We start from the raw sequence: 17,446 nt of genomic DNA, 5'->3' as shown, positions 1-17,446 counted from the left end.
GCAGAGCCCTCTATAGACAGTACTTGCACCGTGGTAGACCCACCATACTCTACCCTTTTACCGTGCCCCTATTGTACACACAGAACTCTTCGAGTTCTGTGATTGTACACCACCTACCTGAGTGTAGTGTTTGTGCAGTCATCCGGCCGGACCGGCCGTACACACGATGTAGGTTCAATCAACACTCCTCGTAGCAAGCCAACGTTAGAGCACCGTACATTTCACACACACACCCCTCAACAGTTCTGAGCCGAGCTGAGAGAGAGCTGTTGTGGCTATTTTGGTGGATGCGACCGCCCTACATTTTGAAAGCTTTGACCAAACTTTGTGGCTGATTTGCTGTACCACTGAGTGATCATCATGGCAGCTATCATGGGGAAATCGTTCAGGGTTTACCATAAAGTTGGACCACCTTACTCCGTCATTCTTGAAGCAAGGAACAAGCCGGAAACGCTGCTGTTCGAGTCGGATGCCGTGGCTGTACTCAGTAAGTAAATTGATGTAGAGAAGGGCCAAGGTATAAACTGTAAATGTGGACATCTAGTCTATGAAATGCTCCATTTACCACTTCTCTCGGGATGGGATTATCTGCTCCGATTCCTTGGTCATGTTGGTACGCATTGGTGGGCCTATAATAAAGCATTAGACCTAGTAATAAAGGGATCGTACAGTTTTGGTTGAGACCTAATTTCAGGTTTCTAACATTTTATGGAGAGATAATCAGAAACCTCTTATGAAATAAATGAAAGAGCATGGATGTAATCCTATGAGGAATTCAAGGTTTACTTGATGAAAATTGGTTTTGAAATGGCTGAGGAGATATTAAAAAAGAGCAATTCCACTAAAGTGTGTTGTCACAATTGCTTTGTTTTACTTTGTTTTTGGATGTTTCAGTCATTACAAACCCGATTTTCATCAAATAAACTTTGAATTCCTCTTAAAATGGTATGCTCTGTATGGTTGGGTGTTCATAATACTGGACACCTAACGTTTTTCTATCAATAGAAACGTGAAAAATCTCACAATATGCCTGAAATTTGACTCACGTGTGGAGAAAATATTCGGGATTCACAAGCGCGCACTGAAAATGCGATCTGAGGTACGCACTCTTAGATGGCGGCTTCGAACGCGTGGGGTGTCATTTTTTCCGCACTCAGTTGCCCTGCTCATTTCTACCGACCACCCTGACAATACGTATAAAGGGCACTTAAATGCGTTTTTTCGACAGGCCGCTGTTTTTTTCCAGCCGTCATTTTTCCCCAATAATATTTGAATATATTTTGAATCCTTCGATATTACTTTTGAAGGACTGTTTGATGAATTTGACTTGATTTTCATTAGGAAACTTTTCATCGTAATTGAAATAAATTAGATGAGTCGGTTTGTTTTTTTCACATTCATTTCTTGTTTCTGCATCAACTCGTACGGTCGTAGCGGGCGACAAAATGTGTGTCATGTGTATGTGTAACGTGTGTGCACGATCGTACAAGCGGCGTTGACAATTTGGCGGTCAAAATCGTCAAATTTATTACGGAAGGATTATTACTCTACATCTAACAACGAGTCAGCAAAGGTAGGCCTAGTTATATGTAGTTACACAATAAACCTTATTCGATTTTGCTAAATTTCGGTAATTTAGAGGGATTACTTAGTTGTTTTCGCCACATTTTACTCGGTAGCGTAGCCCAGTGAAGAATCGAACACCGTTGCGCGTAGTCCCATGCGTACATTTTCTGTCTGTACGCGCAATGCCATTATAATGCGCGGTCGGTCGTTATGGACCCGGTCGGTGGGTTGAACACCTACCATACTATATAATAAGTGTTTTCTTGATATCTCGCAAAAAGTTAAAAGCCCAATTCTCATCTCCACCAATACTGTACTATCCCTACTTTGTATAACGTTTGATCTGGCGTCCGGTCCTCAGTCATAATACTGATAGTCATGCCTCATGGTTCTAACATGCAGTTGTAACAGTTAGAGTGCCCTACACTTTTCTACAGTAGACCTAGAGTAACTGCGTCAGTAAGCGGCCGTGCAGCCGTTCGCGGCAGGTACAACATACACGGTAATATACCGCTAAACACAGCACTGCACTGTTTGGATACATGCACACTACACATATACCAACACACTAGCAATCAACAAAAACCAACCGATAAAATGGGCACAATCTCTGACGAAAGTGAAATTTTCTCACCGAAATGACAACATATCGCATCCAAAATGAAATTTTCGGTACTTCTTAACATAACAGTTAAGAAACAATGGTCCAAGAAACTGGATTTTTTGTTGTTTTCTCGATGTTCATGGATTTTGAAAACACATCCTCACGTAAAATAGAACTTTCGCGAGCCGATGTGGGCTGCCATTTTTTTCGGAAAGTGGATGTTACCATAAAAAAAAACCGGGAAAAACACAAGAAAGACATCAACAACACCGCCAAAATTGCGATCTTGTTTGCGGCCAATGCATGTGCGCACGCTATTTTCACGTGCTTTCGCAATGGGAATTGGCGCTTACGCAATGTTAGCGAGACATGTGAAGGCGTTTCAGCGAAAGATCGCGGAGCACGCGCGTATTGCATAGGGATTGTACATCGTGCCGCAAGCAGAAATACTACGTCGCATATCGCCCTTATCGGTGAAAATTGTGCCGGGTTTTGCCCTGGTAAATCATGAAAACTGCGTTGGTCAATGGTTAATTTCTTTTACGAAAACAATTGCGTTAATGAATAATCTTGTCTATGATATATGAAATGGTTGAAAATAATTTGCCTGATTTGTTTACAAGTTGGAAAAACCCTTAACAATGCTTAAACTGCCGCAAACGGGATATTTTACTCTAGTCAGTAGGTTTTTAGGCACACATCAAGTGCATGGGAATGCCAATAATACCCAAAATGCCAACAATAATGCCACCAATGGGTGTCACTGCACTGTCATTCCTTACTGCGACCAGCCCCATATACACATAGCATAAACTTTAATGGGGCTGCGGACTGTAGCATTCCCAGGATTGTGACTAGTTCTAGGTAGTATCGCGCCCAAATATTGACTTTAAATCGAAAAATTTATTCAATTCGAAGACTTACCAGTGAAGTTGAAGTATTGACAACAGGGTTCGTGCAACGTTTGGTACTGTCAATGACAATACTAGTCCCTTTCTGTTCCAATTGATGACTTACAGTAATGTGACTCGGTCGAGAGAAACCTGGGAAAGCTACACTGAATTGATGGCTAGCGCATGCGCACACAGACATCTTATCCAGTCAATGGATTAGAAATTTGTACGCATTACTGTACATACATATACAATGTACGTGTGTAAAAAATAGATTATAAGAATATTGAAAATATACAAATTAAATTAAACATAAACATTATCATTGGATTTTAATTGGAAAGTCCACTTTAAACCTACACTGTATTCTTCCCGCAATTCTACAAGAGCCTCCCAAAGAGCTCCCAAACGAGATTCTTTTTGCAAGTTTACCGAGAACGGACAGGTTGATAATCTGTGCAAATGCAGTCAAGAGGTGCGTGTGGTTACAGGGGGTATCCCCTTTCCACGGCAGGGTAACCTGTCATTACCAGCCATTATTTTCAGGACACCTGTGCAGATGAAGTCATTGACAAAATCCATCTGAAATGGTTGTCACCTTCCATTGCTAATTCAAAATCAAAATGTCTCTTCTTCACTTTTGTTTTTAGGTATACCTGAGACAGACAGTCTAAAGAAGCAGTACCAAAAGATGACTGATGCCTATGGCTGTCTTGGTGTCCTTAAACTCAGTGTAGGTGAGGAAAGAAACTTCAAAATCCTAAGTGCAAGAATACCTTTGATCTGTGCTGTATATAAGGTTCTTGTAAGTACAGTATACTAGATACACCTGTCATGCAGACTACTGTACGTGTACATTGTGCTTGTTGTGAGTATGCTATGTTTTGCAGCAGCCTCAAAAGGCTATCTCAGCTGTGTTGTCTCAAAATGGACTGGAATCCAAGGTCAAAGAATCCTGATGGTATACTGGCTTTACATTATGTGAAGCCTTTTAATCTGATATCTGATTACTGTATGTAGAGATGACTGTTTTGCAATTGTATCAGTAATACATAGCCATGGTTTGTGAAAAAGAAAGTGACTGTTTTCTGTGCAGGAGATGAATGCATCCTGTACCTTGTCCTCGTCACTGGATGTTCCTCTGTCGGCAAGGTCCAGGAATCAGAGATCTTCCGTATCACCTCTACACTCTTCGTCTCACTTCGCAACAACTCCAGCGATGAGGACCGCATCAGTGAGGTGCGCAAGCTGCTCAACTCAGGCACCTTCTACTTCTCCTGGTCACCGGCCAACACGACCCGCTTTGACCTCAGCCTCTGTGCCCAGCGACAGAAACAAGATCACATGACAGATAACAGATTTTTCTGGTATGCAGCTCCCTCTTGTTGACTCAAAATATTTGTATTGACATACAAACCCTGAAATCAATATCATGCTGTTGCTTTGCCCTAATAGTAAAAGTCATGCTCCTCAAGAAAGCCATGGCATTTTTGTTAACCATGTTTGTCAATAAAGTGCCTTTAGTACAGCAGTAGCTGAAGTCCACTTGTTGCAATGTACAGTGGGTTTCACAATAACCCTATTGAAGAAAAACAAACAAACAACAGAGTGTAATAATAACCTGTACTGCAGACTAATGTGTAACATGTGTTTTTGACAGCTTTCCTGTGGCAGTTGTAATATCCAGTGTCTTGCTGAAGTAGATTTTCATAGTCATTACTTAAGCCGACATTCTGCTTTCATTCTCTCAATATGACTAAAGGAATCGCTCCTTGCACCTGTACCTGCAACGCTACAATGTGAACTGCTCTGATTGGCTGCTGACCACAATGTGCGGTGGCGTGGAGGTGCGAACGGTGTACTGTGGGACGCGGCAGGCGAAAGCCTGTATCATCTCTCGGCTCAGCTGTGAAAGGGCGGGCACAAGGTTTAACGTCCGTGGTACTAATGATGAAGGGCATGTGGCAAATTTCTGTGAGACTGAGCAGGTAGGTTGATAGATTGATACTAAGAAGGACGATATACAGTCAAACCTCTGATAGTTGCCACCTTTGTACATGTTGCCACAATACACTCACTGCAGAGATATGATGTATGAAAGGCCATGTATGTACAGTTGTACCTACATGTATCACCTGTTTAAATCTGCCAGTGGCCAGTTCAGCAGTGTTCATTACTATGGCTAACCAAATTTCCATTTTACTTCAAGCATTTTGAATTTTACTAGCCCATAGGAAAGAAGAGTGCAAAATATGGAGCAAATAAACAGACACTGCCCTCAAGACTTACATTAAACACCTTTTACTGTGTCTGTTATCAAAGGTAATATTCTTGGACAACAAGGTGTCATCCTTTATCCAGACCAGAGGGTCTGTTCCACTCTTCTGGGAGCAGCCAGGAATCCAAGTTGGAGTTCACAGGGTGAAGATGTCACGGGGCTTTGAGGCTTCTGCTCCAGCCTTTGACAGGTATGTCAAGAGACAAGATTGAACTAAAGATATATTATATATTGTCTTCTTTGCAGTGATGATTATGGTGGTTGTGGTGGTTTGTGTGGCAAAACATAGTTCTCAGAAAGGCCCAAATTCATCTTCAACCATTTGAAATTTGCTTGTAATACATTGGAAGGGTCTTCCAAAAAACTTACAATGTACCTGGCGTACACACTTTGCTAGGATAATGAGTTTTTATGGAGTGTTTTAACATCAAAAGTGTGTAATAATTGTCATCGTATGCATATGACTTTTATTCCTGAAATGCCCTCCCCATTCAGGTGTGGGTATGTAGAATGTTACATGATGATTTATTGTGCTATAGCAATTGTATTTTCCTACAAGCTGCATGCATTTCACTCTACTGTGGAAGATGTGTGGATGCTGCTGTGGCCGGATTTGTTGATTATTGATAATTAATTTTGAGAAAGTATGTAACAACCATGAACAGGTATGCTTTGAGACTGTAGTACTTCTGGGCGTATCTTTGTGGCTAAAATTTTACATTTTAATTTTTACCTAGCTGACTTTGTGCCATTACAGCATTATCAACACATTTCTTATGCATGTTTATACATTTTAAGGTAAAAATGAACAAATGTTCCTGTTGAGGCACCATTTAATGATGATTCCAGTTTGAAAAGTTAAAGGTGTATGGTCCTTATTGCTACCAGGATCTGTTGTATTGATCGTATGTGAAATTATGAAACAATTGAAAATAAGAAGAAAGTACCGGTGTATTGGTCACTGGATTTACCATATGTACTTGATATTTCTCAGGGCATGTACATGTCCTGTCAAACTTGCCCATTCAGTACACATTTGATATTAAAGCATGGTGATGATATTTGTTCATAGATCTCTTTGATAGTGACAACATGATTCTTAATGGTGATGTTATAATGTTTAGATGATATTGGACAAGAATGATGTTGTAGAAAGGAAACCTCAAATGACCATGTACCTTATTTAACATGTTAAGGATGGACTGATTTTGCTATAACACACATTTTCCATGGACACCTGCCCAAGTATTCTTGGGACTCGTCTTGCAACGGGTTAAACTAATGGTATGATTGCTACATAAATGGAGATATTGTACCAGTCTCTCTTTCTCACTTTCTCATTTTGCGTCAATATTTTCATTCTCTCTTCTGATCCCAACAGGCATCTGACGATGCTTAAGTGTCACTATGGCAACCAGGCTATTGTCAATCTCCTAGGACACAAAGAAGGAGAGGACATGCTCAGCAAGTCATTCCAGGTTAGACAAAGTTATACTAGGTTGTGAGCAGCCAGTTTGTGTGTGTATTCTAGGATGTATTTGTTTCTTTTGTTTTGTTGCAGTAGTTTGTGGATGTTGTGTGTTTAGACTGTCAAGTTTGTGTGGACACAACAATCACCCCCCCCCCCCCCACCACAAAAAAAAAAAAAAAAAAGCAGCAGAGACTTGCAATTGTGAATGACATTATTTTATGCCCAAACAATTGACTTTGTTTCTCAAGTGATACCACATTGCCTTTATAGAGGTGATTATTGCAGTACATCCATTGAACACATATTTACCTGACATGACATTAATCTAGCCATAATTTCATAGATGTTTGTGTAATCTTTCCATGTCCTGTCATGGTTGAATTGCAGGATTCTCATGTTGTATTGACTGAAAGGTCACAGTATGTTATTCTTTATTGGTCTTCAGTTCAGATTAGCATTTATTAAAACATTGATGTAATAAAACTTTGATGTTTAATACATCACTGAGATTACATTGAACAGTAACGACTCATCATGGATTTTGTCACAACCTTGCAAATTTCCCTGAAAACCTTAGTTGTGCTAGCATAGAGTAGATTTACAATCTTTTTGCGCTATAAAGTCAGAAGCAGGCACTCACTATATGCACTGGATTTATCAGACATGAAAGAGACGTAAAAGTAGATAACAAATGATGCCTTAAAATGATTATTCACCCAGAATCACCTGCAAGCTTCGAGACACGCCCAAGACACGCCCCACATCCTCTTTGACTACCACCAGATGTGCCGTGGAAAAGTGGACAACATGCACGTACTGCGCAAGAAGGTTGCAAAGTACCTAGATGGCTTTGGATTCTTCTACAGTGATGGAGGCAATGTTATCCAGTATGAGTCGGCTCCTTCTTTACCATTCCCCTTTATTTGATTATGATGGAACCTTTCACTATATGTTTTTCTTTTTCTCTCTGTCTGAGATAGTATACTAATTTTATGCTTTGTATTGCATAGCAGTGTCATGGCTATTTCTTTTGTTTTTGTGCAATGTAAGCTTTCTGAAATGTAGAAACCATACGATCAAAGACAAGTTTGTGCCCTTGTCTACATGATTTTGCTGCTGGCTTTAAACTGTGTAAGATTCTTGTTGACATTTTTCTCTTTGATTTCTGTTTCTGTAATAGGCAACAAACTGGCACTATTAGGACCAACTGCCTTGACTGTTTGGACAGAACCAATGCTGTGCAAACTTTCTTTGGACAAGATGTAAGTTGAAAGAACCTTGAGGATATTTTCCTGTGTCTCCTTGAATACAGTCAATCTTACATTTGTTTCAGTGTTAAACTTTGCCCAATTAACCCGTTGAAGATGGACAGATTTTCCTATATGCATTGTCCATTTACCCCAGCATGAGAATACTTGGGACTAGTCCTCAAAGAGTTAAGAAAGGATGTCAGTGCACTCCTTTGATACTTTCTCTGTTGTCATAATTGACTCTTTTGACTATTTTTTTAAATGTTGATATAACATTTGTCCTGCTGCTCAAAAAGCTGTCAAAGATGGAAAAACAAAAGAAACAAAACATAAAACTATTCAGCTTGTGGCCATGCAAACTAAAGCTTTTTAGGCCCAGAGAGAAGGAAGATAGGTGTGCATACAGCAGGGAACATAGCAGCCACTGTGCTCTCTAGTCGATATATAGATCACTGTTACGCCTTATGAGAGTGATACCGGTAGATGTTCACAGTCTATGGGTGTGTGGAATCTAAATTCACAGTAGAGTTTACACATGAGGTTTAAATATTGCATTTCCTAGTGCTTTCAAACCTGTAACTTTATCAGTTTAGTGGTGTCATGGTATTATCTCTGTACATATTTCTGCATACTGTTGTAGAATTTATGGGAAAAGTCATGTCTTTTTGACTGGATTTTTGTCTTGCTTTTGGACAATATATCCCACTATGGTTGAGATCTAAAGCTTTGCTGCATTAGTCTTTATCATAGTATTCCATAAGTTCTGCACCCATTTTCTTTATGACATCAAGTGTCAATGCCAGGGGCCCATTTTATAGGGACATTTTCAATAAATGTAGTTACCGCAATATACTCACAGGTGGATGGTTCTTTCTTGGATGCTAGCTTAGTAACTACAAGTTTGTGACTTACTATAGTTAGAAGCCTCTTTTTGAAGTAGGTTCCGCATCATCGACTCAGTTTAAAGATATGTGAAAATCTGTGAAAGTTTCTTACATATTTTATTTTTATTCCTTATCACATTTATGTTTCATTTCATAATAAAGTTTGTCTTTATTGCTGTGAATCTTTTCTCCAGATGCTGAGTAAGCAGCTTGACATCTTGGGTATGAATGACAAGCCTCAGATTGCGTCCAGATTCATTGAAACTTACCGTACCACCTGGGGTCTGAGTGGTGACCACATCAGCAGGATCTATGCAGGAACTGGTGCACTGGAAGGAAAGACCACTGTAAGCTGAAAATTGGTCATTTACCAGTCATATGTATTCAGTTGGTGCTATGATGTCTTATTCATTTGAACATTTTTAGTTATGTATATTATTGCACATTGTCTATTCATTGACATAAAGTGAAGAAGTATGATGGTGATTATGGTGATATTGCTGGATAACAAACAGTTTATGTGTTCATCATTAAGTATTTCATTTTCAAAATTGCATGGATCTTTTGCTTTTTAAGGATGCTAGTGGAACTAATGATTCTTAACAATTTGCTTATATGGCAAAAGAAATCAATATTTAGAACAGCCGACCATAATATTGTTGTAAATGTTAGGACATTGTGTCAACCATTACTGTGTGCCTTCATCCTAATCAACTAACGAACAGAAATAATGAGCTGAGGGATCAATCGATGTTTAACTTAAGAGTGATATATCTCTGATGTTTTAGTGCCATATGTTGCATTAATCAGGCTGGCAAATTACGTGATGGAGCAAGATCAGTGACGAGGACAATCCAAAACAACTTCTTTGATGGCAGCAAGCAGGAGTCCATTGATATTCTGCTCCTTGGAAGCTCACTGATTGGCAGCCTGGCTGACAAGGCTAGTGCTCTACTCCCCAGTAGTCACTTACATGGTGAGTGGTTCAATCTCCACATTATCAGTCTCTTTCCAAGCAGTTCTTGTTTCAGTTGTAGCATCCTGCATAGACTGCCAATTAAAGTCTATATATGTGTACATGAAACAGGAAGTGTCTGTAAAATGTGAATGATCTTTATACTTACACGAGATTTTGATAATTCGTGCAATGCCTCTCACTTTAATAGCATTATGATATTGTTTCTCTTAGATTTCATGATTATTATTGTCTGTGATTTTCTTCTCCTTTTCTTTTTAAAATTTCCCTAATTCTTTTCTCTCAGCCTCACCAGAGATTCTCAGAGGGGTCTGTGAGAGGGAGAGTGAGTTCACATCGGCTTCAAGGTTCAGGATATGTGTTGGGACTTGGAATGTGAATGGGGGCAAGAACTCACACAGCATTGCCTTCAAGCACGAGTCCCTGGCTAACTGGCTGCTAGATAACCCACAGATTGTGGAGGAGACAAATCAGGGTAGGTTGAACAGACTCATTTGTCAGAAATGATATTTTTCCGAAGGAATCATTCGCACTTTCCAGATGTCTGTTGATATTGTTAGAGGAAATATCTTGGCTGTACATAGGAACAAAGTCAGATTTCTGTGCAGCATTAGTCAATAAATTTCATCAAGTAGCTCACCTCTTTTTAGATTTCAGATAAACAAATCATTGGAGGAAGAAAGAAAAGGAATAAATAAATTCAAGCAAACATGAAAAAAAAAATGTTTTGAATAAGGAGTACCACTGCCCAATAGTTTATACATACACTTGTACTTTGACCCCACTGCTGATCCAGAGATGACATCTATAAGTGCCATGTATGCAGTGAAGAAGGTGCATTAGATGTCAACTATTATGCAGTTAAAACATATTAATAACACTATCTTTGATATGTTTTGAAAGAGAGGCATGTTCTTTATTCTCCCCCTCCAGTGCTGAGTGACTATTTCCCTCATAAGAAATGATATGTTTCAATTCAGAATGTATTTATCATTGTTTCCAGGTTGCTCAGAGCTAGGAGTGGATTTCAGTGTACCCAATGACATCTATGCCATTGGGTTTGAGGAAATGGTAGACCTCAATGCAGGGAACATTATCAGTGCAAGGTGAGAGGGAAGATTAATTGCTTAAAAGCAAAGTTCCCCTAAGAAACATCTTTAGATACAGCCAATGTAGAAGGATAAAGTTAAACAGTAAGGGAAGGTTTCCAGAAAATGAATCAATGTACTTTAATGGTATGAATTTTTACTACCTCTTATTGTGGTTGATTTCATGTTCCACCCTTTCTAAATGGCAAACGATTTGTGAAATCACAGTAGTTGAATAATGTGAAAACCGTGAAAGAAATCGCATACTTCGAAACATGTTTATCATTTGAAAAAAACAAAACACTTTTCCATCATGAGTGACTGAGATGTAACATCAAATATTACTATGCATGTTTTCTGGAGGAGCAGGGTAAAGTGATTTTTCCTTGATGACATAAAAAATTAAATTTTTCTGAAAAACAAATATCTTTATGGCAATATCACCATGATCATAATATAGTTCTTCTGTCGTCTGCTTCCTGATTTAATGTTGATATCATAGTTGCATGCCAATTTACACAAATTCTTCTTTTATAGCTGTCAAAATAAGGTTTTCATGCATTTCATATAAAGTGACTGGCTACTTCGTAAGGATCTTTCTTAGTTTTAACATACTGAAGAATTGACCTCACAGAGATTTGTTATGTTTCCCTCCTATATTATTGTTGTTTACAGCACAACAAACCAAAGAGCGTGGGGGATTGAGCTGCAAAAGACTCTATCAAGGGACAACAAGTATGTGCTCCTGGTCTGTGAACAGCTCGTAGGTGTTTGCCTCTATATCTTCATCAGGCCACAGCATGCTCCCTTCATCAGGTGAGTCCAGGTTTTGAGAGTTTTGCAAACGTAAATCAACACATGTGGGACTGGGAAGAACAACTGGAATAAACTGATGTGCTTTTCGTGTAGTGCTTTAATTGTGTGTTATGTTAGCTAGTCCATGGCTAGTCAACTTAAAATATGTCCCAGGGAATGCTTTCTAAAAGCAAAATAATGATTTCATATCTGTCTTTGTGAAATGTTTAGTTTTTTTCTTACGTCTCAGGACATACATGTATGCTTGTCAGCTATTGAAAAGCACTTGTACATTCCACCTGAAGAGTCTGCATGTCATACTGTACAATGTATGTGTGTTGTATGTGGCAGTGTATTAAATTTCATGAAGTGTACAAGTGGAATGATGTTTGCAAAATTTACAACTCACCAATATATTGCCTCCCAATACACAAATGCACTGTACATTGTCTCCAGCATCACATGTCCCCAATGAATGATCATTTTTATGTGAACAATGTGCAACCTATAAAATGAACACATATTATTAAAATTTAGAGTAATTTAGGCTTGCATGAATGACTCATGAATGACACAAACAGTGATGCTGTGTGTAGTTCTGACTTCATTTGTTGGGAATATGCAGAATAATCTCACCTCCATGAGACATCATAGTAAAATGCCAAGGGAGATACCATACTCTTTTAATTCTGTATACGCCAGATTATTTCTTGAGTATGATATTTGATGACATAAATGGTACCCTGGGGTACCAAATAAAAATCAGCCATTTTGTTGAAATATTATTTTTCTTTTAAAGGTTGAACCCTGGGTTACCAAAAAGTGGGAAATTATTTTGGTGTGATTTTTTTCAACATTCAATTTGCCCCCTGTTCTTGTAAAAAATTCTCTAAGTCATGTTTTTTAGCTAGCTGGAGCTAGGCGTGCTAGCCACCGCACTGCACTGCATTGAAGCACACACTATTCCTAGCACAGCGTACCATGCATGCATAGTATAACATGCAGTGGCATGGGAATGACTAATGTACACACACACACACACAGTACATGCATTTCTCTGCGGCTGTCCTCGAGGGGACGTGAGGTGGCGCTACACGACGTGGTACCAGGGTAACGCGTGATGCATCATTTTGTAAATTGGGACTTGTAAGCCAATTTTGTCTGTGGTTGAATTTGCAATTGAGAAACACAATGATGGTAGAAAACATCCCTAAATAAATGATAAATGAAAAATTAATGATAGATAAAAAATGAAATAATAAAATATAAATGAATGTTCCACCCATGTGAAAATGCCTCTAGTAGTTCACCATCAAATGAACATTTTTTCCCAAACTGGTATGTGACAAACCCGCGTGTTTTGCATGATGTGATACAGTGCGGTCTGCATATGATTCCTTCCTCAGGGACGTTGCCGTGGATACGGTAAAGACGGGTCTGAAGGGGGCGGCAGGGAATAAGGGTGGGGTAGCCATCCGTTTCATCTTCCATGGTACCTCCATGTGCTTTGTGTGCGCTCACTTAGCAGCCGGTCAGTCTCACATTAAAGACAGGAATGAGGACTATGCAGAAATCAGCTCCAAAATCATGTTTCCTATGGTGAGCTATGTTATATCCACTTTTGTCTGTGTTACCCACAGTCCATTAGTGCGGAGTTGTGTCAGGGAAAAATGTGATTTGGATAAATTTTAGTGCATAGTGCTATCAACATGGGAGTGTTTGTGAAACACTGTACTTTTTGTAGTAGAAATTGTAATTTTGTTTTTCTTTTTAATTTACCTATGGCACTACCTCCTAAAGGGCAATCCAGATGATGTAAAAGATATTACATCATGTAGTACATAAATAGATAGTGTCATGTGTAGATTTATGAAATTTATTGTCGTCCTTGAGCAGATCAAACCAATACTCTAAACACCCTAAGCATAATACACGGAACAAGGGTGATGACATAGGAGGCTCACATACATTGTATTCCAGTCATGCAGCAATGTACATTGTAATTTATTGTAATACCACTTGCTCAACAAGTCCAGCTGTGTAGAGTTTATGCATGATTTCATCTTTTGTTCTGCTTCTTTGAACACCAAATCATGCATTATAGGCAAGCTGCTATGTCATCATCCTTGTTCATTGTGATTAGTTATGAATTTTGTTGAAAGTGTTCACTCTGCTCTCCAAGGGGGCCCTGCCATCATCATTATCATTAGCATTGCTTATCATGATCATGTAGACATTCGTATACACCTGTGTCAGGAGGACATTGTGAGTAAAGACATCTTATGTAAAAATGTCATCTCCAAGAATGCAAGCGCTTGCTAGGATTGGGGCACATGACCTTTGTTTGAATGTCCAGAGCATAATTGATTGTACCAAGGTGTCCTGTCTGTGTACTAGTTTTGAGAAAAAATATGGCACGTTGAAAATAAAACTAATGACTTCATTAATGAGATATTAACTGGGATTTTTTGTTTCAAAGGGCCGCACACTTGACAGCCACGACTACATCTTCTGGTGCGGTGACTTCAACTACCGCATCGACATGGACAATGACGAGGTGAAGGACCTTGTGGCCATCCAGGATTACGAGGCCCTGAAGGAACATGACCAACTCCTGGTGGAGAAGCATAAAGGCAATGTGAGTTTACGTTGGTTTTTGGATCATGTGACAAAGAGAAAGAGTGAAGAAGAGAGCAAAAACAGTGAAGGATGGAGAGGGGGAAGAGTAAGAAAAAAGATGATAAGTAAGTAGAAAGTTAGAGAGAGAGAAGGAAAAAAAAAGGATAGAGGTGGAGAGAAAGAGACTTCTGAATGTGGCAAGGGCTGAAGAGAATGTTTGCTATCCTTTCTGTCTAGAAGTTTATCCTATTCCATTTGTGTTATTAAAAAGAACTGGGGATCGGATTGGGGTCTTGCAGATCGCATTGCTAAAATATCCTGCATAATACACAATGTTAATATGTGTCAACGTTCCAACTGTGGCCATTACAAGAGCATTGGACTGTGAGGGTTTTGCGATGTCTGGCAGAGCATTGCTTTTGAAAGTCACTAGAGCATAAACGTATTTGAAAGTTTGCTTTTCATGTGTGAACATAACTAGATCAAGAAGTTGCATGACGTGAATATTGCAAAGGTAAATCTTAGCGGAGGGACTTGCCCGTAAGCAGAAATAAAGATGTGAGATATAACAGGCCTCGAAATAGGATTTTGGAGGGGCACGGCCGTTTAGAAAAGGGCACTTTTTCCAAGAGGCCAGGGCACTTAAGTCAGTCAGAGGGGCACCAAGGCCACATTGGAAAGGGCATGTTTGGTGTTTATGAAAAAAGAAAGAAGAAAAACAAGCCGAGAAAAACAAACAAACACACACACACAAACACACACACACAAAGTGCAACACACAACAAAAACCTCTTCCCTACAGCTGTAACACATTCCCGATCTCCGCGTTTCTATCAGGTGAAACGACATTTTTTTAAAACAGGAATAAAACAACAGTAGGTACTGATTGAAACTCGACACCCTTTCAGGCCAGCCAGGCCAGGTTGCCATGAAACTTCAAAGCACATTCCGACAGCTGGCTGGCAAAACCACAAGGCAAAGAAATTTGCGTGCGCGTGTAGATTACTATGATTAGTCTGTGACAGACAGTTCATGACCTCCAAGAATGCGCCAGTACGCGCGGTTTCTTCTGTTGATTGGTCTCTCTCTCTCTCCACCCCTCCCCATTCCCCAGTCTGGCACACTTTGGCATCGTGGGATTTTTCTTTTTTCTTGGTGAACTTGGTGTTCACTCTTTACTACTCTATCTGAATATGCGCTGCCTAGCTAGTACATACTCGCGGCCGCTGCGCTGCGGAGGCAGTCGGGACGGTAAAAGCCGGTCGGGCGTACATGTACGTACGTACGTACACGTCGTCTCGTATCTCGGAAAGATAAGAGTTTGAATCAGATGTATCGGGACGTGAGTGAACTGAAGGTATGATATTTGAGATCAGGAAAGTTGTTCAAGCTTATTAAAGAGACTTTGAGAAAGGGCATATCATACGTCATAAATAATAACTTTCATTCTAAAAGGGCACCACGGCCCCAAGAAAAAGGGCACATTTTTTTTGGCCGTAACTTTGATCAAAAAAACAAAGGCATTGCGGCCAACGAGAGGGGCACCGACGGCCATGGCCGTCGGTGGCCGACGGTTAATTCGAGGCCTGTATAATTTCACTTTCTGATTTATCGACAACTGTGATAGTACTTTGTAGTGTGCGTAGTTATTGGCAGATGATGGTACCACATACAGTACATTATGTCTTCTGTGTGTTAGAGAATACAGAGGAAATTCATCATCAGCTAATTAGAATAGATTCTAGTTTTCTAGTCTTGTGTAGTAATTTTTCTCTTAACCAAATCTTTCATTTATCCTTCTGACTCTAGGAAGATAAGTGAAAAAAGTTACGTTGAACAATGCATTGTGGGGTTGTCAAACCGAAATGGACGAACTTGACTATGATATGCCATCTGTGACAATGAGCTGTTATTCATGCTGATATATTAGTTGAACAGGAGGTATGTTCATTGATTTAAGCAACAGATATTTACATTGTCTATCCTTTTTTTTGTACATTTCAGACATTCCAAGGATTCGCAGAAGGCAACATCAGCTTTGCACCAACCTACAAGTATGACCTCTTCTCTGATGACTATGATACCAGTGAAAAAATGAGAACTCCTGCCTGGACTGACAGAGTGCTGTGGAGGCGGCGGAAACCTTTTTACTTCCAGCAGAGTGCCGATAGTAAGAAAACATCTTCCTTATAGAGAAAAAGAAATCATTGCTGTGTGTAATACTTCAGTGAGAATGAAGAGGAAGCAGTGATGGTGACACAGAAATGATCACTTCTACTCAACACTCGCTGATTTTTAGTTGCTTCATTCATGGACGTGCAAAGAAACTTGTGCAAATGCAGTGAAAAAAATGTTTTGTTTTCCAGTCAGGGATCACAGTTACATTACGTACTGCAGAAAGGGTGACAGAAAACGGGGATGCTTTAATAGTCAAATGTGGAGAGGAAGGGGAAAGAAATATAATAGAGGACAAACAACATTTTATCAGCATGTTAATTAAATAAAAGGGCCCATAGAGGTCAAAGCTTGCTGTTATATCTTTCAAGTCTGTAAGATTCTGGAGAAGAGGTCATTTGATTGTTTGATGGTTGTGAAGATATGTCATATGTGAATTCATTTGCACTTTTCGTTCCATTTCTTGGATGAATTTTTGTCTTCCAGATCCGTTTGAAGCCTTCCCAGACAACTGGGATCCTGGTCGTGTACTCCACTATGGCAGAGCAGAGCTCAAGACTTCAGATCACAGGTGGGTAGGACGTCTTGGGACTAAGTCAAACTATTTGCATATCTATTCCAACATTAAAATGCTTACCTGAAGGGTTTGAAAATTGAGCCACCATATTAGGCCCATTCACACTTGTAGAAAACTTGTAGAAAACTTGTACAAAATACTGCAATATTTTGTGATGTGAACACAAATATGCTGTGAACTACATTGGGAAATTGAATTGTGAGTTGAAGTGTGAATTGTGTCATGAAAAATCACCCACCTGACACTGTGGTGCACTTCTCATGTGACCTG

At 39.6% G+C, this 17,446-nt stretch overlaps 1 protein-coding gene across 1 annotated transcript in view; it reads left to right on the top strand.

The window, feature by feature from the left end:
• The first annotated feature begins 241 nt into the window (after positions 1-241).
• LOC139718806 (synaptojanin-1-like) overlaps positions 242-17,446 on the top strand; it is a 26,527-nt gene continuing 9,322 nt past the window's right edge. The window contains exons 1-17 of the mRNA XM_071630270.1: positions 242-487; positions 3,714-3,800; positions 4,160-4,430; positions 4,826-5,051; positions 5,386-5,531; positions 6,723-6,819; positions 7,533-7,699; positions 7,993-8,074; positions 9,141-9,293; positions 9,757-9,922; positions 10,209-10,397; positions 10,926-11,028; positions 11,686-11,826; positions 13,212-13,404; positions 14,285-14,443; positions 16,429-16,594; positions 17,086-17,170. Of these exons, the coding sequence (XP_071486371.1) occupies positions 361-487; positions 3,714-3,800; positions 4,160-4,430; positions 4,826-5,051; positions 5,386-5,531; positions 6,723-6,819; positions 7,533-7,699; positions 7,993-8,074; positions 9,141-9,293; positions 9,757-9,922; positions 10,209-10,397; positions 10,926-11,028; positions 11,686-11,826; positions 13,212-13,404; positions 14,285-14,443; positions 16,429-16,594; positions 17,086-17,170 (2,558 nt within the window). The 5' untranslated portion in view covers positions 242-360. The remainder of the gene's footprint in view (positions 488-3,713; positions 3,801-4,159; positions 4,431-4,825; positions 5,052-5,385; positions 5,532-6,722; positions 6,820-7,532; positions 7,700-7,992; positions 8,075-9,140; positions 9,294-9,756; positions 9,923-10,208; positions 10,398-10,925; positions 11,029-11,685; positions 11,827-13,211; positions 13,405-14,284; positions 14,444-16,428; positions 16,595-17,085; positions 17,171-17,446) is intronic.

Source organism: Diadema antillarum, unplaced genomic scaffold (assembly GCF_040938485.1).
Source record: "Diadema antillarum isolate AM-2024a unplaced genomic scaffold, OU_Dant_1.0 scf00000099, whole genome shotgun sequence".
Classification (NCBI taxonomy): domain Eukaryota; kingdom Metazoa; phylum Echinodermata; class Echinoidea; order Diadematoida; family Diadematidae; genus Diadema; species Diadema antillarum.
The sequence above is the reverse complement of the archived record's forward strand: the minus strand, read 5'-3'. Positions and strand labels throughout refer to the sequence as shown.